At 41.9% G+C, this 27,112-nt stretch overlaps 1 protein-coding gene across 3 annotated transcripts in view; it reads right to left on the bottom strand.

The window, feature by feature from the left end:
• Window positions 1-27,112, bottom strand: part of wwox (WW domain containing oxidoreductase) — a 138,884-nt gene that overhangs the window by 45,498 nt on the left and 66,274 nt on the right. The window contains exon 9 of one of the 3 annotated variants that reach the window (XM_067589503.1): window positions 21,873-22,797. The exons of the other annotated variants lie outside the window; for them this stretch is intronic. Within the exon in view, the coding sequence (XP_067445604.1) occupies window positions 22,780-22,797 (18 nt within the window). The 3' untranslated portion in view covers window positions 21,873-22,779. Of the gene's footprint in view, window positions 1-21,872; window positions 22,798-27,112 lie in introns of those variants that run through there. 3 annotated transcript variants of the gene reach the window in all.

The raw sequence follows: 27,112 nt of genomic DNA, 5'->3' as shown, positions 1-27,112 counted from the left end.
TTGTCTTATTTTTCTACAAACAAGGCTTACAGAAAATTACAGTATGTTTGGGGGCTTGCTTCTTGATTGAACAGCATCAGTGATTAAGTCATCGTAATAACCTGTGGTGTTTGTTGCTAGCTAATTACATAGATAAACATCTGACCAATTGTGCTGAGTGATAAATCCAACTCTTGGTGTCCAAACATCCCCTCTAAAACGAAACGAAGCGAAACAAAGATGTTGTGTCCATGCTTCTCTACAATCTACGGGCCTGCATTCAAAGAATGTAGGCCCAATGTAAGCCCAATGTAGGCCCAATGTACATTCAGCTGTGAATGTTGCACTGGTAAAAGCCAATCTGCAGCTGGAAAAGTCTTATTAATAGGTAATAACCTCAAGTGTAAAAACTGGTGCCTCAAAGATCCAGGATCCACGTAACCTCGAAATAAAAAAAGCACTCACCCTCATACATCTCTTTTTCTCTCCCACTCCTGTTCACATAAACCGACATACACACACACACACACACACACCCACACACAGTGCAGCCGTATGTGTGTTTGATTCATCTAAGTGAGATAATCCAGTTTTCCGGATGAATTCGCCTTTGTGTCCCGAGGGCAGAGATTAAGATAAAGATATTAAACAAACAAGAGGCCCAACTCTCCCCTTCCCCCAGCTGTACGTTTCTCCCCTACTATCAGCCTCGGCCCCTTCACCATCACATCCTCTCCTTCCTGTGGCCGAGCCAGGCTTGTTGCTTCCTTTTTCCACTACACATGGGGTTTGATTGAGACAGCAGGTCTGATATTGTTTGCTCCAGAGAGGTGCTGGTCTTGAGCAGTCAGTCATACAGTCAGTCAGTCAGCTGGTGTAACACACAGGGAGAGAGGTGAGTGTGTTGATCTGAAATGAAGCTCCCTCCCCTCCTGCTCTGCTCTTGTGGCAGGGTTGACTGACTCCAGATCGGAGGAATAAGAAAACATGTCAAAGGCATTATCAACAGTACAACAGCTATGATTGTGCTGCCTTTAGAGGGGAAAGAGAGGGTGAAAGAGAGAGAGACAGGTGGAAGAAGAGAGAGAGAGAGAGAGAGAGGCTCTGCTCTCTTCAATGCTATTTAGCACTGAACAGAAAATACCAAGAAGCAGATTATCTAGGCACCGTGAGTGAGCAGAAACTTAGAGATATTACAGCAATTTAATATATACTGAATGTCCACAGTCTGGTTATTGACACTGGTTGACACAGGTAAACCTGGCAAACCAGAGAAAACAGACAGTTCTGTCGACAAGAGGCAGAGAAAGAGCAACAACTCCTTCTAAAGTTCAGCCTGTATGACGACAGAGGAGCCAATTAAGTTCTTAACCAACAAAAAGTCAAATACCAAAAATTCAGCACACTCCAACACAAAATTGAATATTTACTTGCTGAGAAAACTGACATTGTGATAGAAGCAGCAGAATATGTCAGAGCACACCAACACGTGAAACTGTACCGCGCCTTCTAAATCTCCCTCCTCTTTTTGATTTGATCCCTTTCATGGTTGTCACTATTAACCTTACATTCAACTGTTAAGCTATATCACCTCCTATAATAGACATTCTTTCATTTGTAATCTATTTTTAATAAAGTGTTTGCAATTCTTTTCATTATAATGTTGTATACAGTAGCAGTGTAGTTGTACAGTATGGTATAGTGTGCAGAAAAAGCTCAACAGACTGCAACTTAAGAAAAGACAAGCAAATAGACAAAACTCAAGCAAAAGATGAAAACACCTTCATCATCATGACAACATATATTAGTCTTATTTAAAAAAACACAACAAAGATATGTTGCAAAAACTGAAAAACAGAAATACTGCATGTTGTACACGATAACAAAACTAAGCTACAACACAATATAGTTTTCCAGGGGACATTAAAACCTGATGAACAGGCTAACAGTAGGTCTAGCCTTTATAATAAGAGAATAGCTCAAATAATATTGGAATAATGCAATCATGATGTTAAAACTAAAATAATTGTTAGCTTTTTTGCGAATATCTTTGACAAGTGGTCAACGTATTTATCCGTTTTCATATTTTCATACATTTCCATGATGTTGGACTTGCAGTATTTCTGTATTTTCTTGTGTTTTTTTGATTGTTTCTTTATGCACCATGTGTTTTCAAATTGGTGAATCTCTTGTTGTTTAAGATTTATTTACTTTATTTGCTTGCATTTTGTCTGTTTGCTTGTTTTCTTTAAGTTGCAGTGTGTTGAGCTCTCTCAGCCAGCGTAGTACTGCATATAGTGTTGTGATGTGGCAACTGTTATCTCTGTTTTCCTCTCATTATATACCTATAATCGGGTTTTCCGAAGGTATAACCCTAATCCACGTGACTGTTTAATCGAAGTGCAAAGTCACCCAGATCTTGACGCATCTCATCTCGCGATCAATCAATTTTGTTAGATGACGGCCTAACATTCTAATAATGCATCTCCTCTTTGTCTGTGGAGGTTACCGTTTAATTTGACTGCTGGAAATCCAAAACTTAAATTGTAAATCTTCAATTCCATGCTTTTACAATACAGTACTTAATTATGGCGTTGCCAATAAAGCAAATTTGAGAGATTTGGGGGAAGAATTCAAATTCTCAAGTGCCTAAAGAGAGAGAGACAGAGAGAGAGACAGAGAGAGAGAGAGAGAGAGAGAGAAGAAATTAGTTCTCTTGTTGTGCAGCGGTGAGGAGGAGGAGGAGAAGAGAGAGAGAGAGAGAGAGACAGAGAGAGAAAAAGAGAGAGAGAGAGAGAGAGAGAGAGAGAGAGAGAGATATGGGGTTTGAGGGGAGAAAGTCTTTTCTGAAAATCTCTCTCCCTTCTCTCCCTTCTCTCTCTCTCTTTGCAGGAAGACATCAAACAAACACACCTGCTCCCCGGACCAATCCCCTCAGCACTGCCCCAACTCTCCCTGCCTCCACCACAGACTCACACACTCCCATTCCTCATTACACACAAACACACACACACACACACACACATACACAACACATGCTCGCACACACACTCGCACACATGCTCGCACACACAGTCCCATTCCTCATTACACACACCGAGAGCAGAGCAGTGAGAGATCGCAGCGAGCGAGCGGGAGCGGTGCTTTGGTGTAATGGGAGGAAATGTTGGTGTTTCATCTGGAATTGATGAAGTCTTGTTTCAGCGGCTCTCCCCGGAGCAGGGCCGCTGTGCGCTGGCTGTGTAAATGAAAGGAGCAGCCGAGACTGGACCGGAGGAGCAGAAAGCCAGTCGATAGAGCTGCTGGAGAGTCATACTGAACTGCTTAGAGACTTGCGGGTTTAGAAACGGGAGAGGGCTGTTTCACAAGACAAAATGTCTATAATGGCAACTGCGTGGCAGTACAGATAGCTCACACGTTTTAAAAAAAAAAAAAAGCACAGAAAAAATGTGAAACAGTATCACTTTAGTTTCCTGTCAGGATATTGTGTGACAAACTGAAACTATTTTTGATTCTATTTGCACATTTTTCATAACTTACTCCTCTTTTCTCACCTACTCATTTTCTGCAGTCTTCTCTAGAATCAGTTCTTCAAACAAAGTGGAAACGACTGATAAACCCTGACCTGTTAAGCAAAGACGAGCCAGAGAAGACTTGTGCATGAGCACGTATCTTGAATGATGTAAGAGGTCTTAGATCTAATAAAGCCAGCGCAGAGGCTGATGTAAACGCTTGTTCTAATAAAAACCTTGGTGTTAGGGGGTGTGCAGAAGCAGATTTAAGTGCTTGTTATAATCAGGCTCAACTTGGTGTGTCTGTACTCTCCAGTCAGAGAGTGTTGTCTCAGGTTAAGCAGACAGAGATGAAAGGAGGAGGAGGAGGTCACCTCTACAGACAGACTGTAATCTAGAATATTAAGTACTGAAGAAATGGAGATAATACAGATGCAGATTCAACCTTTCAATGGAAATTATGTCGTTGAAGCAAAACTAGTGAAATCAGAAGAATTGATAACTTTTTGTTTGTTGTAGCCAAAGTGTAGTTGAGAATTATTTTAACTTTAAAATGTATACAAGTATACATTTAAATATACATCTATTTATACATGTGTGTGAGCAACATTGAAGTAGGTAACTAAAGATTATTCATATACAAACCAAAGACATAAAATACAGACACAATATAAATGTAATGACTAAAATAGAGATATTTAAAAGAATTATAGCACAAAAGAAGTAGTGTGTATACATAGAAAGCATCTGTTCAAATACACACACGCACTCATTTAAAAACAAATCTCAAACTTCATTATCTCACTAAATTGAGAGGATGAGTGTAACAACACAAACACACAAACAGGCAGACATCCCACAAATGGTAGCATTCTTTTTGCAGTGTTAGTTTGAAATAAACAGTGTGAGTGTTTGTGTAATCACTGTGGAAAGTTTGTCTCCATAAGATGAAACCATCCTGGCAAGGACGAGCAGGAAGAGGCCTATTGGTCAGATCAAACGGCAGTGGGACAGTGTTCACACGCATTTTCACACACGCCTTGTATGAGACAGCTGTTATGGGGGGCTGGCTAAGAGTTAATTGACACATACAAAGAGAAAGAGATAGAAAAGAGGGGGTAAAAGCCACAGTTACAGCCTCTGACTCTTCATTCATAACTGACCATAAAAAAAAAGTACTTCACAGTCTCCACACACACAGATCACACAGACAGATATATAGTACACAGGGCCATCTCAGTCTGACTGGGCTAAGAGAGAAGAGATTAATTAACATTTTTATGTAAATGAGGCGTTTGTGTCTAATTATTTCTGTTATTCCAGCAGCAGCAGCAGGCTTTGATGTGCCAGCGGTGGATTTAAATAGAGGGAGATTTCCATCACATCCTCCCTCTGCGTCACAGCCAGGCAGGAGACAGAGACAGCAGAGATTACACACTCCACTGGGACACACATACACACCGTCTTGTCTTGCACACACACACACACACACACACACAGTTATTTTACCTCAGAGAAAAACTCCATCCGCGTTTTCTGTGTATTTGTTGCCAATGCTCACTCTCAAGTGTTCACATGTTTACAAACCCACACTCCCCCCTCCGCTCATACCAGTTGAAGCAGTCAAGTGTTGGAGATGTGGAACCATTAATTGGCAGAGCGTTCATCAGCGTGTTATCTATCTGAGGGATAGGGGGCCTCCCTGGCCTGTTTGGAGCTAGTTTATGAGCTGATATTAAAGGCTGTTAAAGTACATAAAGGGGATAAACTTTTACAACCTGAACTTATAGCCAGAAACACAGGCGGTGTCATAAAGGGCCGATGTACTCTCTCGCTACACCGCCGGGGTCAAAAAGTCTACAGTAACTCCGTGAAATCAGAAGATATCTGGTAAGAAATACTTCTACTTTATTTGAATGAGAAGAAACTCACAAACATGGTGACAGCCCTGAAAACAGACAGCCTGTCAGCACCAAGGACAGTTTCACATGAACTTTTTTTCTCTCTTAAAAGGTTAAATTTACAGTGTAACGATTCTTCTTATCTTCTGCAATTTTGAATTGATTCACAAATGCCAAAAATCTCATTTGTAAAGACGTTAATAATGTTCTATCGACGGAAAGAAAAAGGCAGAATTCAACTGCGAGGGCACTGCAGCACCCAGACGGTGTGCAGCGTGCACACGCTGGAGTTATCTTGTAGTTCATCTTCAAAAAAGGCAAGCGTTTGGCTGCTTTTTGTATTTAATAACTCCATAATTAACTTGGCAAGATTAATTATTTTGTGAATATTTCATAAAGTATTCTGTGAATACTTCATACCCCAGATAACATTAGTGGAGCATAGCACCAATGAAGAAAATGAAGAAAATGACACAGTTTATAGTCTGTTTCACTGCAACCGTACAGTGTTTTGGATAATGATGGCTTCCCCCTGTAATACTGTTGCAGCAGAGAGGCTTCTCTCCACTGCTGGAGACATAACTCTTATTTGTCTAATTTTTATTATTAACCAGTGATGTTGGTCAGTTTATTTCATTATTCTTACACAAGTGGAAGACCATAAGATGTTAGACCTGTGCCACTGAAGTCCACCATAGTAAAACTTAGTTATAGATTAAAAAGAATCGATTCTGAACCAAATTTTGACACCAAGAATCGGAATCAAATCGAATCATGAGATTTCCTAACACTCACATTAAGTCTCCATTTTTTCCCATTATGACTATCAGTCATGATAACAAACTACTCACCACATCCGTTGTAGAGATTTAGGAAACACTGACTTTCAGGAATTTCCATAAGATTATTTTTTGTGTTCCTTTTGGTCGGTTTCACAGACAAATGTTTGAGATTATGTCTGTTAAATTTAAGTTTTTTGGAAAGCTGTAAGAGGCTCATACTCCTCGCTCCAAATTGTTGTTGTTGGAGTCCACTTTTACCAAACCTCTAAAATCAGAGGTGATGGATAAAACAACTATAACTATCTTAACAATTACCATGTACTGTATATACATGATGAAGAAAAATGAGATAATATAAGAAAAACAGGTTGACAAATTTCCCTTTAAATCACTGGTCTTGTTTTGATTAAACCTACTTCATCCATGGGCTACAAAGTGTGTCGTTGTTTTTCTTTGCTTTTTCCATTTTCTCTCCCTCCTTGTTGGCCTTTTTGAGTTTGATAAAATAACCTTAAAAGTGGAGACACTCCCAAATATGGACTGACTTGAGGGTGCTATGCTGCTGATAAAGAGGCAGACTGAGCTAAAAAAGAAAGGCAGACATAAATAGGGAGAAAAAGTGTCTGAAAAGGGAGACGCAAGTGACTGTGGGAGAAAACACATCTAAGAATTGTGTACAAACAGAGATCAGAGAGGCAGAGAAATGAGTGTTATTCCTGAAGGGGCTTTTGTATCTGATCCTACAAGTGTTCCCTCAATGCCTGCTATAATAACATGGAGCCTTGAAACAAACATCGTGATAACACCATGACACTGTATCCTGTCACTCTAAGCCTGGGGGAGCCAAAAATACAGAGTATCCCTCTGCTTCATAACTCCTGACACCTGACACTGCTTGCCTCTCTACCTGAGTTCTTCCAGCTTACATTCACCTTTACATCACTGTCAGGTAATACACAGCATCCCCAGGCACACTCAGATGCACACACATACACACATATACTGCACATGCCCTGACACATACTCCACAGACGTATTCCTTGTACCTGCCTGTGCAATTCCAACACATTTTTTAAGATATTCCTTCTATTCATAACATCCTGCAATGTTGGGGAAGTTATATTCTTCATTGACTCTACTGATAAGCGCCCCACTTCAATTACATGTGAACCCGGCAGGGCTCTAATCTGCATGTTAGCATAAGGATAACTAGCTTTCTCCCTCAGACCGACCCCCCCCCCCCCCCCCTTTTTTCTTTTCTGTCTGACACTTCATGTACGGCTGATAGGGATCACTGAGTGTATTATCACAGCAGAGTATGGGTTGTGCTATCAGAGTGGGAAGTATTACTGGCTATGCATGTGTGCATACATGCCATATGGGTATGCGTTTGTGAGGTTAATAAACAGACGATCCACATTTTAAGCTCAAAAATCCTTGATCCAGTGGCCATTACCTCCCATTGGTATTGGCTTTGTAGACATACAACAAAGGTTTATGGTGAGTTCATTTTTTCCCCAATCCCCTTCCATGCTTTATAGCTCTGTGTTGTCATATGTTATTTTGGGTGGAATCTGTCTTGTTAGAGGTCTTTGCGGTGAAATATCTAGGGAGATTATGTAGGCTTCTTTGATATCATGCCGAGAGAGATTACAAACAGGCCAAAGCAACACAAATAATGTCCCACGAGGAGACATATAATGCAAAAGGAAATCCAGATGTGTTATGTTTTCTTCACGGTGCTCTCCGCGGAGTGACAGCCTAACTGCTCATTATGTTATATGTTCAGGTTTTCTGAATGGTCCATTTTCCTATTTCCAGTGTTGAAGTCTGTTCATAGAAACCATTGATCCAAAGACAAGCTGCCTTGACTGATTGCTGGGAGGAAACGCTGGCATTATGGGCATCTGTGTGTGTGTGTGTGTGTTTGTGTGTGTGTGTGTGTAAAAAAAGGAGGCAAGGCGGGTATTAGTCTGATGAAGTCATACAGGAAATCAATGCTGTATTGAAAGGAGAAAAATGCCCTGCCCAGGGGTGGCTGCACAGAGGCCCGCACACAAACACACATACACACTTAACAATGAGACAAACAGTGATGTGCTCTGAGCAACAAAAGACAAAAGGCTTGATACTGAAAAATGAGTTGGTGATAGGTCAAGTTCAAATACAACACCAAAGTGACAGAAATGCCAAAATAAGCTGTCAAGGCTTTCAGATACTCCCACAAGTGTCCAGCTTTTTCCAGTTTGATTGGTTGTATGTTGTAAATGTTTATACCTTAGTATGTGTGCATGCATACGTTGGACTATAGCTTTCCATATGCGTAGTTGTGTACATCCTGTATTTCAAAAGGCACAGAGTGCAGGGCTGGCTCCAGGAGAGCAAGTGTTTAATAATTTATGGGGCCCAGAGAGAAGGCCCTACAGATGGAGATGGACTGGGTGACTGAATTGTCAAGACACACAAAGATCTGAGCACACACAAAAGAAAACACACACAAAAAAAAACATACTCCATCTTGTTCAAATTAACATATGCACATAAACACACACAGCAGCCCATCTTAGCCGCACTTCTCTTGATCTCCTCTCCGACCACATCAATTGTTAATAAAGCCTGGGCCTGGGCTGATTACTAAAGATTATTCCACTGTTTATTCTGATCAATAGAACATTTCTATCCCTGCAGGCCCTCATGGAGATGTTTGAAAGATCGAGCAAGCGAGGGAGGGATGCAAATAAATGAAAGACAGTGAGAGAAGGAGGTGAGCCTACTTGAGTCACAGCAGTGTCTCCAGTGCCTGCTGGAGCTCAGGGCTCAGAGGGGAAGTTAGGTAGATCTTAGCCTTGGGCTACAGCTCGCCATTCCTACCAGCAACTTCAGGCTTGGGAGCCCGTCTTAGATTGGAGTGGATATTAATTTCACTGACCAAGTGGCAGACAGAGGTGCTCCCTAAGACCATCAGTCACAAGCCCTAAGCTACTCAGCGGCTATTACTATGGTAATCTAAACCCCAGGCCTGTGTGTGCGCCTGTGTGTGCGTATATACTCGAAAATACACATGTTTTGTCTATACATGTGCAAGAGGGAGGGAGAAAGACAACAGACAGGGAGTGAGCAACTACTGTAAGCGTGTAACACTCATTAACAGAGACACACAATTACGCAGTCCCACACTTATGTTTCTGTTCAGCCGGCATATGATGTTCACAGAGTAATTAATCATAAAAGGCGGAGAGGGGGAGGAGATGAGGAAAGAGGAAAGGGGGGAGGGGAGGAGTTGGAGGGTGGAACAACATTATGAGTCTGGGTAATTGTCTAATTTTCCTTCAGAGAGCCCAACGAGGAATTGGAAAACAAACTGTTAGTGTAGTTACTCTGTTTCACTGTAAAGAAGATGAGGAAGATGAAGAGGGCTATCAAATAATCCACCATTCACTGCAAGCTAAAAAAAATAACAAAACAGTAAAAAATATTTCTTTAAAAATCAGAGTTTTCTATTTATTAATTAATTACTGATTGTTTGTGACTACCTGGATGTGCTGAAATGATGAAATGCATAAAAATGAAAAAGAAAAACCTTCATCTCACTCACTTACTCATTAACTCACTCAGGTTAAGCCCATGAAGATGAAGAAGAAGGAGTACACTTTCTGGAAGAGACCTACGTATGGCACACACACCTACAAACATACGATTACAGCAGGGGACATTTGAGGACAAACACACACACACTTATGCATGCACACGCCAGGGGCCTGTATCGCAAAGTGAGATTAGTAGTTTAGCCAGTTATCTTTGGGCTTAGCTCAGGTTTTCTGGTATCATGAAGCTGGTTCACTTTTAACTGGGATAAATCGCTATGGTAACTCATGCTTAACAGCTAACCTGCTTCGGAGCCGGTTAACTATAGAGGATCTGATCACAACCTGTCAATACCCTGACAACTGACCAATCAGATCACTGGGAAAAAAATCATCATTACTACAGGATCCCAACATGGACAAAAGTCCTGAGTTAACAATAAAGTTACAAGTAAAAAAGAGCAATATATATTTTTATAGTTAAGTAGAAACATTTTATTGTTCCAAGCTTTCTATTTCCACTCTGGTTTTAAAACAGAGCTTCTAACAAAACTTCTAACAAAATCAAACAACTAGGGATGTCAACGGTTAACCGTTAATTGGTTAACCACCGAGAATATTTTTGATCGGTTACATATGTCAGTCTATAAATTAATCTGCATACACATTCCACTTATGGCTAGACAACTATGTGTTCACAACATCATATATTCTTTATGAATGGATAAAGTGCCTGTGTAACCCTAGACTCCTACATGAAGTGTTGCATTATGGGTTGTTTGTAGCATTAATGTTGCTAGGCTAGCGATTGTCTTAAAGTCTGTTTATAGTGAGTGTGTTAGAGTCAGTCAGACATAGAAGTGTTTTCGTTAGTCCAGTTTAACCTGCAGGAGTTTCTGGAGGCTCATGTAACATTTTTTTCTGCCATGGAGGAAATAAATTCATGACAAGTGAAAACAAGTCCAAAGCATCTTCTGACATCTCTACTGAAGAAACAGAATATGTCAAGCTGCCAAATACCACTGTCACAGATGATAAGGAGCTCAAAAAGACAACAGACAGTCGTATAAATTCTATCTGCCAAAGAAAATTATTTTTGACCACTTCAAAGAGCCTGGCAGGAGAGTGTGTGAGTATGTTACTCTTCTATTTTGTAAGTTATATTCAAAAAGTAACATTATTATTCCAAAAACAGCTTATTTATATTCGTACCTCAAGCCCAAATACGTTATGTTGAGAGCTACTGTGACTAAAAGCACTGAAAAACACTTTGAGGAGAAGAATGATGAGCTAAAAGTCAAGCTTACCAGGGCAGTCAAGCTAGCTCTGACCACTGACTGCTGGACAGCTCCCACAAACAAAAGATTCACAACTTTTCTCTAAAGTTACCCAGTTAGTTACCAGTCAATGGGTGTCAGTCTGTCGAAAGCAAAATTAACCTAAACTGACATCCCTATTTACGACACCAAACACAGACTGATGATTTTAGCTGCATTTTAATTGTGCAAAGTTGATTTTATCCCCGGAGTGATAGCTGAAAGTGTGGATAATTCCATCACTGCAGCTCAGAATAACATGAGACAACTGTGTCATGATAATTGTAAATAAAAATGAAAGCTTGTCTTTTATTAAAAAAATAATCCACACACTGTTAACTGGCTCCCATGATTATAAATGCAACATTTGGGTCAAATAGATCTCATCAGTCATTAAATACTTTTCCACTCTTTGCTTCGGTAGCAGAAACAGTCTGACATAACTTTTAAGTTTTTTATACGACATATTCAGAAAGTTTTCTTCATCATCCAGCTAAATAGCAAAAAATACTCCCTCTATACTAAGTCATATATAATAATTCCTAAATGTATTTTAAACCTTAGCCTACTTTTAATATGTTGAAATTATTTCTAGTGTTTCTATATCCTCTTGTATGATTATAGGCTATCATTTACATTTCACGTTGAATATGACTTTTTGCTGGCCCTAAAAAAAGTTTTCCGCAGGTACTTGTTATCACTGTTTCATCTCATATCATACGTAGTGCTTCATTCATGGTTCTGATGATGTCGCTCATAATTAACAACCTTGCCTCTTTGACATGAACGCGCCGGAGTTGACTGAGCTAGTTGATAGCCAGCTTCATGATACAGGTTATCCAGGACGGCCAATGTTTCATGTTTCATGATACAAGCCTCAGCTGTCATATAGATATAAACACACAAGCACTCCTTGACTGACAACAATAAAAGCAACCACTTTTGCGCATGTGGCACAGTCACCCCAATGTGGATTATGTGTAACTTTATGGGACAACAGGAAGAAAAAGAAATTATCAGCATGGATCAGAGGTATTACCACCAAATCCTCTAATACCGGAAGGACAGACCAAACTGAACAGGATGGGCCTAAAAGTGACAAATCAGACAGACAGAGAGAGAGACAGACTGACGCTAACTTGTTAGCCTTCCGGTCACCCGTACCGAGTTCTGCTAACGGTAGCACTTTACTTTAAAGCTCTCTCTTCTCAGCAGGATAAAATAACAAGGTAAAAGTGTGAAAACAACTTAAAGTTACCTGCACTTCAGTAAAAGCTGTTTCTCCCCCCAAAATTAATTGCTTCTTACTGGGGACATTGAGTGCACATGACAGTAAAAGTCAAAGAGGTAGGAAGGCATCGCCTCAGTCCTCCTTTGTTCGGTAAATGACTAAATATTTAATGTTCCGGGGCTCTTAAGATTAAAGGTAACATGTTGTCAGTAATAGTGGAGCTACTTCAAAGGATGTAAATTATGCATTTCTTCCTTTAGCAGAGAAATCAAAGCAGGTAATGAAGATTAAAGTTTGTGGACCTCCATTCTCTCTCTGGTTGAGGAGGAAGGAAGAGAGGAGACGAAGAGAGAGGGAAGAGGACCTGCGTTAAGGAAGGTTAATCTATTCGGAGCGTGGGTTATCTGATTAAAGAATCATTGTGTTCATTTAATCTGTTCCAGTGAAGCTGGCGTGTGGAGCTGGGAGATAGTGGTGGGGCAGAGGCCCAACCACCACTGTAAAGAGGTGCTGAAGCCAACCAAAGAACTGCATGACTTTGGGGAGATTGGGAGACATTCAAAAACCAACTATGTTACAGTTGTTCTCAGTTCTGTTTGTATTTGAAGATGGGAAATTGTCAGTTTAAAAAATAAGAGACAGAAGGAGGAGCGAAAGTGCTTCCAGTCACAACAGCATCCAAAGTGCAGGGCTCAGACTTTTTCCCAAACATATTTGACACAGTTCTCAGTATTGTTCCTGTTAACCTTTTCCCCGTCTGATATATCTGTGTACAGATAAAGACTGCACTGTTTCAGTCCTGGACATTTTTTTTTTTGTCTGTGAAGAGCTGTGCTTAAGAGTCCCCCTCGGGGCTATATTTTAGTCCCATCCACCTCTCTAACACACCATTTAGAGCACAATCCCACTGGCCACAAGAAGGAGTTGACATTTAGAAACAGTGTTTTTTTTTTTTGTTCTCTGTACCCTTCCATGAGAAATGAGGAAAAATACAGGAGATGGTTAAAGAAGAGGGGAGGCGCTTAGCCTTGTCTTCACACCCATCCGCTGTGTGCCAGCTATCATTTAGGCTATCCCACAATGCACCTCCAACAGGCCCCAACAGAAGAGTCAGGCCCATTAGCCCAGCGACAAGAGCGCTAATCGTCACATTCCATTACAGTCAATGGCAGCGTGGTGATTCTAATGACCATTTGGAAGAAGTCACACAAGGGCCGACGCTGCGTCACCGGAGCAAAAGGGGGACACAAACCAAAAAGTGACTTTGAGGTGATGGTGGCTTGGCAAGAAGAAAATCAAAATTGTTATTGTGAGTGTTCAAGACATTAACTGTGTTCCTCATGATGTGCGTTGAAGACACTTTGGGATCAATATCAGCAGATCCAAAGCAGCACAACTATAACACTCTTCAGTGTATTACTGTACAAACAGCACTCTTGGTGAAGCTGAAACGGTGTTGAGAGGCACAAATGTGAAGTGAACAAAGCCCGGCGTTATTCTATTGGAATCAGATTCCTCTTTAACTGAACATAGACTTATCGATCAGCGCAAAACTACACAAGAGCAGCTTCCAAATGAAGGAAGGTGTGAGAGAGAGAGGAGAGAGACAGAGAGACAGAGGGGAAGAAACAGAGAGGAGCTGAGAGAGAGAGAGAGAGAGAGAGAGAGAGAAAGGGGTAAATAACATCTTCATCTCCACTTGCGTCTGCAGCAGCCAGTCAGTCAGGCATCATTAATCCAGTGAGGAGCCTCATCCATTGTGTATTGGTTCATTTTACAACACTATAGTACTGTCTAAATATTGACAGAGCTCTGCTGTCTGGGCTATTGACTGTCATCAGAATGCTCCCCTTCAGAGCCACAGAGAGTGTAAGAGGGAACTGTGAGGATCTGATGTGTGTGTGTGCATGTGTGTGTGTGGGGGGGGGGAGTCAGAGTGCTAGTCTAAGCAGAGTGCTGCCTTCACATGGGCAGCAGCACATGTAATAGCACAGTTAGAGCCCACAGAAAACTCATACAAGCATGTGTTCATGCAAAAACAAACATGCATTTATTGTATACATATGCACACAGACATACACACTCACTCCTGGACGCACAAAGAAGGACCGAAGCCTCTCGCAACTTGGCTGTCCTCTAAAAGTCACTCACCTCAAATGATTTCTATGCAAATAGAGTAGCGGAGAAAAATGCAGCAGCTGAATTAAATCCAAAACACATTTGGTCAAAAATCAATTCCCCTGGTCCTCCCCTCATCCACACAGACAGCCTACTCTCCACTCTCCCTATCCCACAGCACACAGCCCTGGACCGCTGATAAATATTCATTTTTTATATTTATGTTACAGAAAAAAGCTGTGATGGGCAAAATGGGAAAGCCTCCCCAACAAAGCCTTCTGCAAACACACACATACACACACATACACAAACACGAGAAAGGGTGGACTCACAGTTCACAAATAATCAGATTACCACTGTGATTCCACACGTGGATCATTTAATAGAGAATAAATAACACTAGATTTACATTACGATTTAACTCTTTTATACTTTGAACAGCTTGGATATAGTGTTTAAAAGCAGCTTTCTGACCTCTGTGCATGCACAGTGCTTTTAAAGTCCTTCTGCAGCTTTCTACCCTGCATGCCAGAACAACCACGACTCTCCTAACAGCACTTGAACATTCTCTCTTTCCAAAAGAGATGGTAATTACTTGACAAATCACTGCCTCTTTTAAGTACCAGATGAAAGAGTGTAAATGGGGGGAAATACGCAGGAAATAAAATAAAATCCTTTTTTTCTATTCTCAGTTAAGTGGCCGGAGAGGGAGAACGGGAGATATTTAATGTTGCTTAAATATGCAGTGTGATTCCACCCGCTGATTAAATTATAGCAGATGAGATGTTCTGTTGGCTGGAAACTTGAAAAAGTCCAGAGCTGTTTAAAAATGCATCAAACATGCTGTTGGATTTGCTCTCTGTCTCTGTCTTTCACTGTCTCACTGAGGGGAGAGAGGGGAGGACCTGGCCATGAAGAAGGGAGAGAGGGAGGGGGGGAGGAGAGAAGACAGAATAAACTCCTTCACAAATGAGCCCAATGCTGGTGTGTTTGACAGAGTACAAATATGATAATGAAGAAGTCAAAATGCACTTAATAATGAAACAAATGGAAAAGGAATTATTTGAATTGAGTCAACTCGCTGAAAAATGTGACAAAGCGCACGCGCGCACGCATGTGTGTGTGAGCGTATTAATTAGTGTGTTTGCCAAATGGTCCAAGTGAGAGCCCACTGGGTCCTGTGCTCTGCACTTTTTGCCCTCTTCCTCCACTCTTCCTGCTCTCTCTTTCTCCACCTCTCCAGAGCCAAGATGTGCATATGTTTTGGGCTGCTTTAATTTCTGCGCTCATAATTGGGCTGAACTGCAGGGAGCCCTCATCCACTGGGACGACACTGTAAACATGAATTTACTCTCTCTATTTCTTTCTCTCTGGGTGGGAGAGCTGCTCTCAGCTCTCTCTCCCTCACACACACACACACACACACACACACACACATACACACACAACGGCACAATATAGTGAACCGATCAAACAAATAAACTACCAACTAAGACGACAAGAAAAGGGGCTTTATTCCAACTCTCTATTTCCAGTGATGAACAAAGAAACACAAACCGCTCAGAGCGCTGCTCCCGCTCAGTCAATGACAGACAAAATAAATAAATAATTGAGCGCACGAGAAACTGTTTGAAGAGCCAGAGGCTTCGAGCTCACCACATTGCATCAGAGGGCCAGTAGACATAGAGCACTTTCCGGCAGAGACGGGTAATGAAGGCGGGTGGGAAGTTATTCATAAGAATCTGACCATGTAAGCACTTGTGTAGAGACATGATGTTTAATTTGTAGTTTGAGCAAAAGAAGTTTTCAAGTCCGGCTGCGAATACGGCACAATAATGTCACACTTGAGTGGGCAAACAGGTCAAACCACCTCCATTGTGCTCCCTCGGGAACAGCCAAAATGCAGCGTGGGACACCGTCACACTGAGGGTTAACAGATTGAATGAGCTTTGGAGCGGTAATAGGTTGTTGTTATCTTATATAGCATACTTCCATAATTTTGATGGTGTTTGCATGTCTTGTATGCGTGCATGTTTTCATTTGTTTGTGTGCTGTATGTGCCTGTGCGGAGTCTAAGTATGCTCCTGCCCGTGCGCGTGTGTGTGCATGTACTGTATGTGTGCAGGCATGCTCCTGAGTTCAGAGGTAGTGACAGCTTTGACAGCTATACCTGCCAATGGCCAGATCCCGGCGATAACCCCTGCTGTCGCCACAAAGCCGGGAGAAAGGCTCCAATTTCCCCCCCCAGACACTGGGCCAGTCTGTGGAGGCAGAGGAGGGGGTAGAGAGACAACCTCCAACCATTCTCCACAATACACTCTCCTCATTCCACCCTACTAACACATGAATGGGGATCCAATTGATTCTTTTTCACCCTAGTCCATTTTCCCACCCGGCCTGACACAGAGAGAGGATTTTGTGCTCATCTGCCCTTCCTTGTGTACTTCATATCGGGGAGAAGACTTATAGAAAGGGAAGGTAAAAAGGGGGGATCTTTATCAGAAAGCGAATTAACGCTCAAAGTGCTCCATTTGGAAGGTATATCAGGCCAATCCATTAAAAGGGCCTTCAGAAAAGAGCCGGCGCGGAGGACACCTTGAGAATGAACAGAAGACCTTGCTGAAACAGCACTCTTCACACACAGGAGGAGAGGGAGAGAGAGAGAGAGAGAGAGAGAGAGAGAGAGAGAGAGAGAGAGAGAGAGAGAGAAAGGAGAGAGAGAGGTTTGTGCCACGTGGGGCTGCATAATCACCTGCTAAATAAGGGTTATACTTGTTACCTCAAGAAGACAGATATCACATGAATAAAGTGGCTTAAAAATCTGATTAGTAATTGACAAAATCACTATTCAGTGTAACACATTAAGAGATAACCTCAAAACTTCAATTTAGATGTGTCTAATTTTGGTCAAAAATGTAATTTGAAGCATTGAAACTTAAACACATGTGATCAAAATTAACTATGAACAATGTCCCCGTTTCCAGTCCAGTATACAGAGTGTCTGTCACATTTACTGGCCTGTTTGCATTTCCTCTCTCTTGCTCTGTGATGAACACACACACACCTGCACCAGTAGTGAGTTCCATTAATCTTCTCCCAAGCCCTGTCCTCTGCGGCCTGACCCAGGTGAGGGAGGGGGAGGCTGGGGTCAGAGGCCAGAGGAGTGCCCCTGTCTGGATTGGGGCCTCGAGAACATTAGCCCCTGCCCAGTGGGGTGGGGACAATGTAGGGACCACCCCATACTGACTACGAGAGGTCAGCAATTAGAAAAAGAAACGTGATTTCTGAGAGAATCTGAGAGAGGAAGTTACTATGGAGAGCCGGACAGGTTGAGTTTAACGATGTGCAGCACTTGATGTTTTTATAAAAAGATAAGACCATAGTCCCTAAAATCATACTGATTCCTGCTTCAATGTCTGAGATATGAACATGATTGGCAGCTTCTCTTCACCTCTAACATGAACAAAATTCATAAATTACAACACACTTTACACACATGATTCACCTGAGAAATGCTGTAGCAATACTGAAGCAAATTAGTCATTTTTTTACCCAAAGTCACTGTGCTCATATCACTCATTGAAACACACATTCAGTGTAGATTTTATTAAAACTGATGGCTGTGTTAGAAACACACCACCATGTCTTAGAAAAATGTAATGTTTTTGACAGCTGACAAATCTAGACAGAATTGGTTTAAAATAAACAAAGAATCAGAAATGGATCGACTATATTGTGAATCATTAACAAGTTGCCTTGATTGCCCCTAACGCCAAATCTACAGATGGACTAGATAACTAGATTTAATAAACCAAAAAGTCCAGGTATACAGTGACAATCAAATACCAGCATTATAAAACGCAACAGAGGGAAGGTGATTTTGTCTCCTCCATATCCAGGCTGTGCCCCCGTGCAGATCTTTGCCTCTGCACCAAAGCTGACCTCATCCCAGCCTGCTGATGAGTAAACAGAGAACCAGTCCCAGGGGTCAGCCTCCCTTTTTGTCCCTGCTCTCCCCCTGTCCTCTCCAGGGGGAAGACCCTGAACAAGTGGCCCCTCTGTCTGGAGCACCTACCAAGAACAGAGACTCAACTCTTCGCCCTGCATTGTCAAACAGCTCAATGAACAAGGAGCAAACACAAAAGTTACAGTAAGCGAGTGAGTAAAGAGAGAGACATGGAGAGGGAAAAGAGCACAGAGAAAGAACTCTGATTTGTGTGTAGCCTACATATACAAGCCCACACATATTGTACTGTAAATGGGACTTGGAAGTACAGTTTGGAGAGAACAAGCATTTTGCTGAACAGAAAAGCTTCTTTTCTCTAATTAACCCAAAATCCTGTTGACTGGGGCTCATCCACCAAGGGCCTACTGTCTCTGCTCTAGTCCTCCACTTGCAACTCTACACTCCTTCCCTTTCATTCGGTCATCATGCAATCTCATATCCACTGTTCGGTGTTGATGATGTCCTCTTAAACCAGGTTCAGAAGTAAAAAAGTAAGACAGTCTTACAAAAAAAAAAAGAGCACATAAAAACTTAAAAACACACACTCATCTATTTGTAACTACTACATCGCCTCCCACCTACCCACTCACACACACACACAGACTTGAAAGTGTCTGATATGTGAGGCGTGTTGATCCTGTTTATAATGGTGAGCTTCCTGGTGTAAGCTGTTGGTCTCCCCTGGCGCTGGTCTCCCTCTTCTCTGCAGCCCCTCATCTCTAATGCATGAGCCAGCCAGAGAGACTACGGAGGCCAAAGAACGAGCGAAAGGGGAAAGCGAGGGAGCGGACGGAGGGAGAGGCTAACCCTGGCACCGCGGCGCAACACTTTCATATTCTAATAAACCCAACATGAATACACGCATACACAGAAAGGAAGGAAATTGCATTTCTAAAGCTCTCTCTGTATCAAAGGGCATTCCGCTGAACATCTCTCATACACACCCACAGACACACATAAACATGCAGTCCGGCATTTTCCAAACCAGGAAAAAATGGACTAACACAAACACACACACACACACACACACACATAAACAGGGAAGGCTCAGAGGGATTACAGTCTGCTGACGACAGCAGTTGAATACACACACACACACACACACACACACACACAAGCATAAAAACAGAAAACTTCTTAAGGGAAGTTCTGTTTGAGGAAGTTTTAACTAGATGTCAGATGTATGGAAACAACTGGAAGTCGATTTCTATGATTGTATCAATGCATCGCTGAAAATGTGTTGAAAACACACTGAGAGGTAACAGAAGGAAAGAGAGTGAGACAAAGAGCAAATCAGAGGCCACAGGTTCAGGAGCAGAGAGGCAAATATTGTGCAAAACACGTACACCGAACTCCAACGAGTGCCTTATTTCTGGCCTCATCTCCTTTCGAGCAAGCCATTTAATTTCAGGCCAGCGATACCCGTCCCTCCTTTCACAAGAGTTAATATCCCATTCTCCCTCCTCCTCTCTGCTGGTATGTGATGGAGTCTCAGTGACAGCCTGTAATGCAGGCCTGTATGCATTGATTATATGACACCCTCCATTCAGGTGTGCTATTAAAGTTCCCCTCCTCTCTTCCTTTCCGCTCTGCCAGTGGAATAATGTCCAATAATAAGAGGAGCAGGTGACTGGAGCCGAGGCAGGAGCCAGGCTTTCAGACAGGCGGGTCCGGACAGAAACACTAGTTCCCTGGGCAGGACTAGATGAAGATACGCCCATGTTATTCACTTCAGCACCGTAAGCCGTGGAGGAACAGGGTGGGGGAATGCATAATTGCATTTAAATTACATGAAGGATGCTTTGAATACCCCCTTGTCTGGCTGCCACTCCCCCCTGCATATCTGCACCCATGTAAAATCAACCCATCCCACCTTTTGTAGCTCCCCTCCCCCAATACTCAGTACGGACGCCCTCATGCCCGTCCCACAGATGAGCATAGAGCAACACAAAACACAGACAATATGCCATTAATTAGTGTTCAGTAATTAGTCTGACTCTGTGTATGCACTATGAGGCGGGACAAAAAGATGATATGGCAATATATCGTGTCAAAAAGATAAGTAACATTGCAGATGGAACTGATTATAAAGTAATTTATTGAATGGATGATAACAGACCGATATAATTGAATAAATACATTAATTACAATACTACTAAGAAATAAACTATTGGTGGTGTCCAATCAAAAACACTTTCTTTAAAAAACTACCTGAGAAAATACACCTGAACCACAAACTGAACTCATCTTCCCTAACAAAAATACAGATGATTTACTAGACAATAATTAATCTCTGTGTTTATGCAAAGCAGTACGTAAGTGTGAAAGAAGGAAGCTAAACCTGCTTCACTTCCCAGTGTAAGTTAGTATTTAACACTAAACTAGACACAATTACAGTACAAAACCTAAAAAATGGGAACATGGTGGTGAACTGCTCTGAATATTAGATTTAGTAGTATTATAGTATAGCTTCTACAATATAAAATGGAAACACTGATTGGGAAAGGGAGGCGACTTTACAACCAATCACACAATTTAAGAGAAGCCAGAGTTGTGTTACAGGTGGCAGCTCTGTCAACCAGGCAAACCCTGTAGGCAGACAGACAGATGGCAGATGATAAACCAAGCAGATTACCCAACAAAGGCCATGACAATCAAGCCACCACTGTTGTCACCTGATCTTTAGGGGAATGTGTAATACCACAAGTCAACCTACACAGAAAAAGATATGACTATAATTAACTTTTTTTTCTTGCGGTTTAATGTTTGAACTTTACTTGCAAGCGAGCAAGTTTGAGAAGATTTGATTAATGAAAATGTATATCCTTAATTTCACCGCAGACATGAACTAAAATACAAAGTGGTCTCATGTCTGTCTGTTTGCCATTTTATGGTTTGGACATTTGAAAGACTGCAAACTTTGTGAGGCTAAGATCCCATCCACAGATTATCCACAATTCACCAATCTTTCAGAGAGAAAAAAACAATCTGAAGAACAGTTTCTAACAGTCATGTCATGAGTCCCGCCACAACACTGCAAAAAGCAATAATTGAATGAAAGTCTTGATGTTTTACTTCTTCAGAAACTAATATTTAAATTTGGCATAACACAGGTTTAAGATTCAGGCTTCAAGCTATTCCAACTAAATTAATAGTCTATCCAGTAGGTTGGGCTGTAGGTTGGTACACAAACCTATTATAGTAACTAAAATCAGGTCATATTATACCAGCTGTACCAAGCCTCAGACAGACAACGTCTTTAAGCCTTCTGCTCTCACCCACACAGTATTCCTGCTGTATAGCGTAGCGGTCTACCTTCACCATCTCTGCCTTCTCTTTCTTTCTGGGAAGCTCCAGGACCAGAATAGAGCTCAGAGCTCTATGGTTTACATAAACCACAATACCTTCTCAGCTCAGAGAGGGGAAAGAAAGACACAAGCATCTGTTTTTGTTTGCATTTTATTCCAAAACATAAAATTGAATCAATCTTTTAATACTCTGGATTGTATAAACATGGGAGAGAACTGCTTGAATAAATATCAAGAATGAAAATGGATTTCTCGTCGACGACTATTATCTATGTGGTTTATTTATGAATACCATGGCTGGTGCCAAAATAGGCAAGACATAAAAATACAGAGATAATGTGTTTAGCCTTTTTCATTTTCTTCTTTTTAAGTGAAAGAATAAATATTCGGATTTACATCACATTTCCATTTTTATCAAAATCAAGTTGGGTGCCACTAAACCTGTATGCACCGTTTTCATCTGTGGTTGCCAGGACAACGGTGAAAATAACAAGAGCAACATGACACTAACATCTTTAACAGGAAAATCATTAAAAGCAACATGAGGGGCCAGATGATGCTGTCTGTGCCACAGTCAGTCTGTGACTGATAAACACCATGCTGGATCCATAAATAGACTAATAGCTCTTTCACTGCTCCCACTACAATGCACTCAGTCAGGACGGTTAGTGGGTGTTTTTGTAAAAATGATAGATAAAATCCTCTCATTCTCAGAGACTCATAATTGTGGTGTGTCATATCAAACCCAGTGTGAGATGCAAACATACACACACAAACACAGCACATACACCTAAACATATCCCCGGGCCATCTATCGCCAGCCACACAACACCCACTGACGCTTAACTACTTCTCATACACACATATATTCATAGGGTATTATGCAGAATAACAGTTTTATGGATTTTAAATGGCATTCATTTATGAACACTGTGGCTAGCCATCACATGGAGGGGCTATTTTATCCCCTCTTAATGTAGATCAGTCTTCTTGGGTGAGATGCAGAGGGAGGTCCAGGACATTAAGGAAGTTGGATCTGTCTTCAGCCACTGATTAAACACTGGGCCGGGGTGAAGGAATAGAAAGGGATCACATCAATTGGGACTGATGCACAAATGCATAATGAAACCATCACATGAATGCTATCCCTCCATTAATATCTTCTGAGTGTGAGGATCCCAGATAACCTGAAGCCTTCTCCGTCCATATTTCTGTCCTCAGATTTTATGAGCATCGCTCCAGTTATTACCACGTACACCACGCAGACTGAAAGAAACTTCACACACACTGAGAACCACAGCAGATCCTCCACAGCCAGAGAGATGACTTTCTATAGTCTGTGCACGCTCTAGTATGTGTGTGTATGTATGTGTGTGACAGGTTTATAGGAGTCATTTATCCTGCTCAGCGGGCTAGTGTAGTGCAGAATGGTGGCCTGAGTGCCAGGCGTAGCTTATTGTTGTGTAGCCTTTATGGGCTACATTAAGTACAGCTGAGTGAGAGGGAAACATACAGTACAATACCCTGAGCTCACACATGTCATACACACAGAGATTAACTACCTCCCTGGGCCCAGGGCAGGCCTACATCCACTCAGCACAAGACCCTGGCACACTCCTTCTGACTGCAGACATGTATGTGAGTGTGTAGAAATGTATGTAGGTGCTGAAATTAATGACAAAAGTTCAAGGAAAAGTTCATTTGAAGAAATGACTAAATGATGACCTTATCAATACTTGGTTCGGTTAGGATCGCAGAGGTTGATTTTGCTCTGAAGTGGACGAGGCAGTATTTCAGTTAGAAGCAGCACAATCCAGATGGTGAGAGATCAGAGCAGGTCATTAAAAAGCCTCTCTTCTCCACTCCTCTGATCAATCTGAGCAATAAAAACAACATGGATTACACATCACCACTGGACTGCTCATTATTGGCTTTGTTAATACACAGACACAAGATATGTGCGCGCACACACACACACAAAACAAAAATACACGTATGCACTTGTTCTCAGACACACTGGCACAGACAAACGGGTCCAACAGTCAGGCGATTTGAAAATCAGTTTTATTCTCTCACTTACCCACTCATAACACCCCTCCCCACCTGCGTGTCTGCTTTTTTGAAAGCTTCATAAGCGTCGCCTCTTCAACTGTGTTCCATGGAGTAAAAATAGAGGCCATTATATTGCCTAATGCCTACCTGCCAGCCCTCTATGCTCCCTCCTGTACACGAAGGCTTTTACACGATGAGGTGGCTGACATGTTCCACACACACCATCCATTACCATATGTACACTGGATGAGGCTCAGCCTGCACAACTTATACTAATGCATGTTTGGTATGCCCTGTGGGGGTGGGAGACATACGCGCACATGTACGCACACGCATACACACCTAACGCAATTGAACAAAGAGATGCGCAAACTCTCTCCCATACAAATATAATGGCAGCACTGTAATATGCCACTTGTATTAACAGCAGGATGCTTTTAAAGTAAATAAAAACATTATAGCTAGCTCTCTGGGTGCGGCTAAGTCCTGCTTCTCAGAAGCTCACTCTATGTGTGTGTTTGTGTGCCTGTGTGTGACTAGAAGAGGGGGGCAATCCTCTGCGCTGGGGCGGCAGTTCCTCTCTAATTGCCCCTCTAGGTGCCTGTGTGCTGGGGAGCTGAACTGAGGGTAAACACAGATCTAGAGATGATTAATAGCCAGAGGTCAGGGCGGAGCACATACAGGCAGAAAGGCTGGGACCTCACTCCAACCTACCTTGGCCATCCATATCTATACAAAAACACGCACACGCTGCATGTCAGGAAAGTCCATTCTTTCAACAGCAGATCTCTACATGTGTTCACACTCAAATAAAAAAATCCAGAAAGATCTATCCATCCTGGATTCCTCTCAGCAGAGCGGTGGAGAGGTCGGAGATAAACAAAAACGTAGACAGAGCAGGTCAGTCAGGGGTGAGGGTGAAAGGTAAAGTTGAAGGGTGAAGGGGAAGGGTGAGGGTCACTGTGTCAGGGTCGTAAGGCCCACAGGAGAAATCCTTAACAAGTCTTCATCAATACATGACCAGGAAACCTTGAGCTCTTGTTTCTCTTGCATCCCTATGCAGCTGTAGGTGGTCTACCAAAGATTTTACACTGTAGTAGAGGGAGGGGCATATCCTACTTCTATTACCTGCCCACTTTGTCTTCTCTGTCCCCTGACAAACACACACACACACACACACACACACACTCCTCTTCCCTACAGTACGTCCCATCCACATATTCCTATCTCTCACACCAATCTGCACACAACAACACACACACTCATGCACACACAGCACATCCCCAGCTGAATGGAGTCAGGTTGGGCGGCCCTTCATTTTTCATGCAAACGGTAATTTAGTGAGACTGCCTATTGATTGAGCGCCGCTTGTCTCCCAAACAATGCCACTTCAATCAGCGGCCCGTGGGGGGAGGGGGGCAGGGTGGGAGGGAGAAGAAGGAGGGGAGGAGGGAGGGTGGGGGGGGGCTGCCGATAGCTGCAGTGACTGATTTAAGAGATGGATAAAAAGCAGATACGTCCCCCGCCCCTGTACTGATTAATGACAGTGGCCAGAGCAGCCCTGGACTATGCATCATGATTTAACCACCAGCCCCTCATCTAAAGATTAGCGTGCACATACACACACACTGTAAATGTACACACACCGTGTATTGTACCACACAGAGAGACAAGACACGAAAGGTGTGAAAGGAAGAAAGGGAAGTGAAGCGGTGAGAAAGACAAGTTAAAGGATAATAAGATACTGCCTGACAATGTTGAGTCAGTTTGACTGAACCTTTAGTGGCAGAAATGTGCTTTTCAAAACATTAAACTCACAAATGGTCCAGGATATTCACACATACACAAGTGTGAAGAAAGATATGTGCAGTGCATAACATCACACAGTGTCTTAAGTCACGCAGCCATTGGTCTGTACTGACAGCTGGACATGGCAGACGTGGCTGCTGTGGTAAGAGTTGTGTTATTACAGTTTTTCTCAATTATTTAAGCACATTTTCTGAAGCACCTTTGCAGCTCTCAAAACATCAGAAGCAATCCCTATGCCAGTTTATTCCCTTCATCAATGAGTTAATCACTGCCACCAAACTAACCTGCCCCTTTATCACTGCTTAAGTCAAGGCAGTCACATGTCTAAGGAACTATGTCAGCATGACAGAATATATCCTCTTAATCAGGAGGTCTCATTGAGTTTAAGATCTCTTTTCTAAGAGAGACCTGAGAACAAGAAACATTCATAAGACAAGAACACAATCAGCAGACAGTAAACAAGGAATAAAAAACAGTTACAAGAATCATAAAAACATCAGATAATAAAGATTTAAAATCTTCAAGAAGAATGCAAGACTCAAGTTTGAGGGCAGCTTGCAGTTCACTCCATTTAAAAGGTGCATAGTACCTAAAACCAGCTCTGCCAACATAAGTGCATACATGAGGGATATCTAAGGTTAAGTAGTTACTGGATGGTGTACTGGAGTTACTAGATTTAAATGAGAGATGTGAGGGGGCTTGAAAGCTTCAACAGTAGAGCTTTATATATGAGTAACATAAGATGTTTTTTTTTTTCTCTTGACTGTAAGGAAGTCAATCCAGCTGTGTGATACAGAGAACAATGATAAGTATGAAATTTGTCATTTGTGATAAAGCATAATGCCCTACGGTACACAGGGTTTAACTGCTGAAGTGTTGATGGGGCAGCATGACAATACAGAATATCTCCATAGTCAAGGACAGACATGAAGGTTGACTGCACAGTAGTCTCATAGTTAGAAGAAGACAGACATCCTTTGATTTTATACAAGAAGAATTTTTAATTTCTGAGTCAAATGTTGAATATGAATCTTGAATGATAATCTGCTGTCAAGCCAAATTCCCAAGTATTTGTATGACAGCAAGAGTAATATGGGTACCATTTAAAGTTGTAATGGCAGCATAGTCAGAGTCACCAGTGGAGGTGGAAAATACCATGTACTTGGTCTTTTCTGCATTTAAAACTAGTCTGTGATTAAGGAATTGGAAAACATCAAAGACAGACTGAAGACAAGTCAGGGCCTGGGCCATATAAAATTGTATCATCTGCAAAAAAAATGGACATTGAAGTATCAAATTAGGAAGAATTATGTTATTTATGTATAATGTAAACAGCTAAAGACCAAGGAAAGACCCCTGTAGCAACCCAATTTCTGATGGTAAGAGGACTTAACTGAGCACCATCAGCAACAACAGTCTGAGTTCTCTCTGTAAGGTAACAGAGGAACCAGTTAAGTGTGGCTTCATTTAAATCTATAGTCTGTAATCTACGAAGTAGGATTTTATGATCAATG

Source organism: Thunnus thynnus, chromosome 5, assembly GCF_963924715.1.
Source record: "Thunnus thynnus chromosome 5, fThuThy2.1, whole genome shotgun sequence".
NCBI classification, from domain to species: Eukaryota; Metazoa; Chordata; class Actinopteri; order Scombriformes; family Scombridae; genus Thunnus; species Thunnus thynnus.
This window is presented reverse-complemented; position numbering and strand designations above follow the sequence as displayed.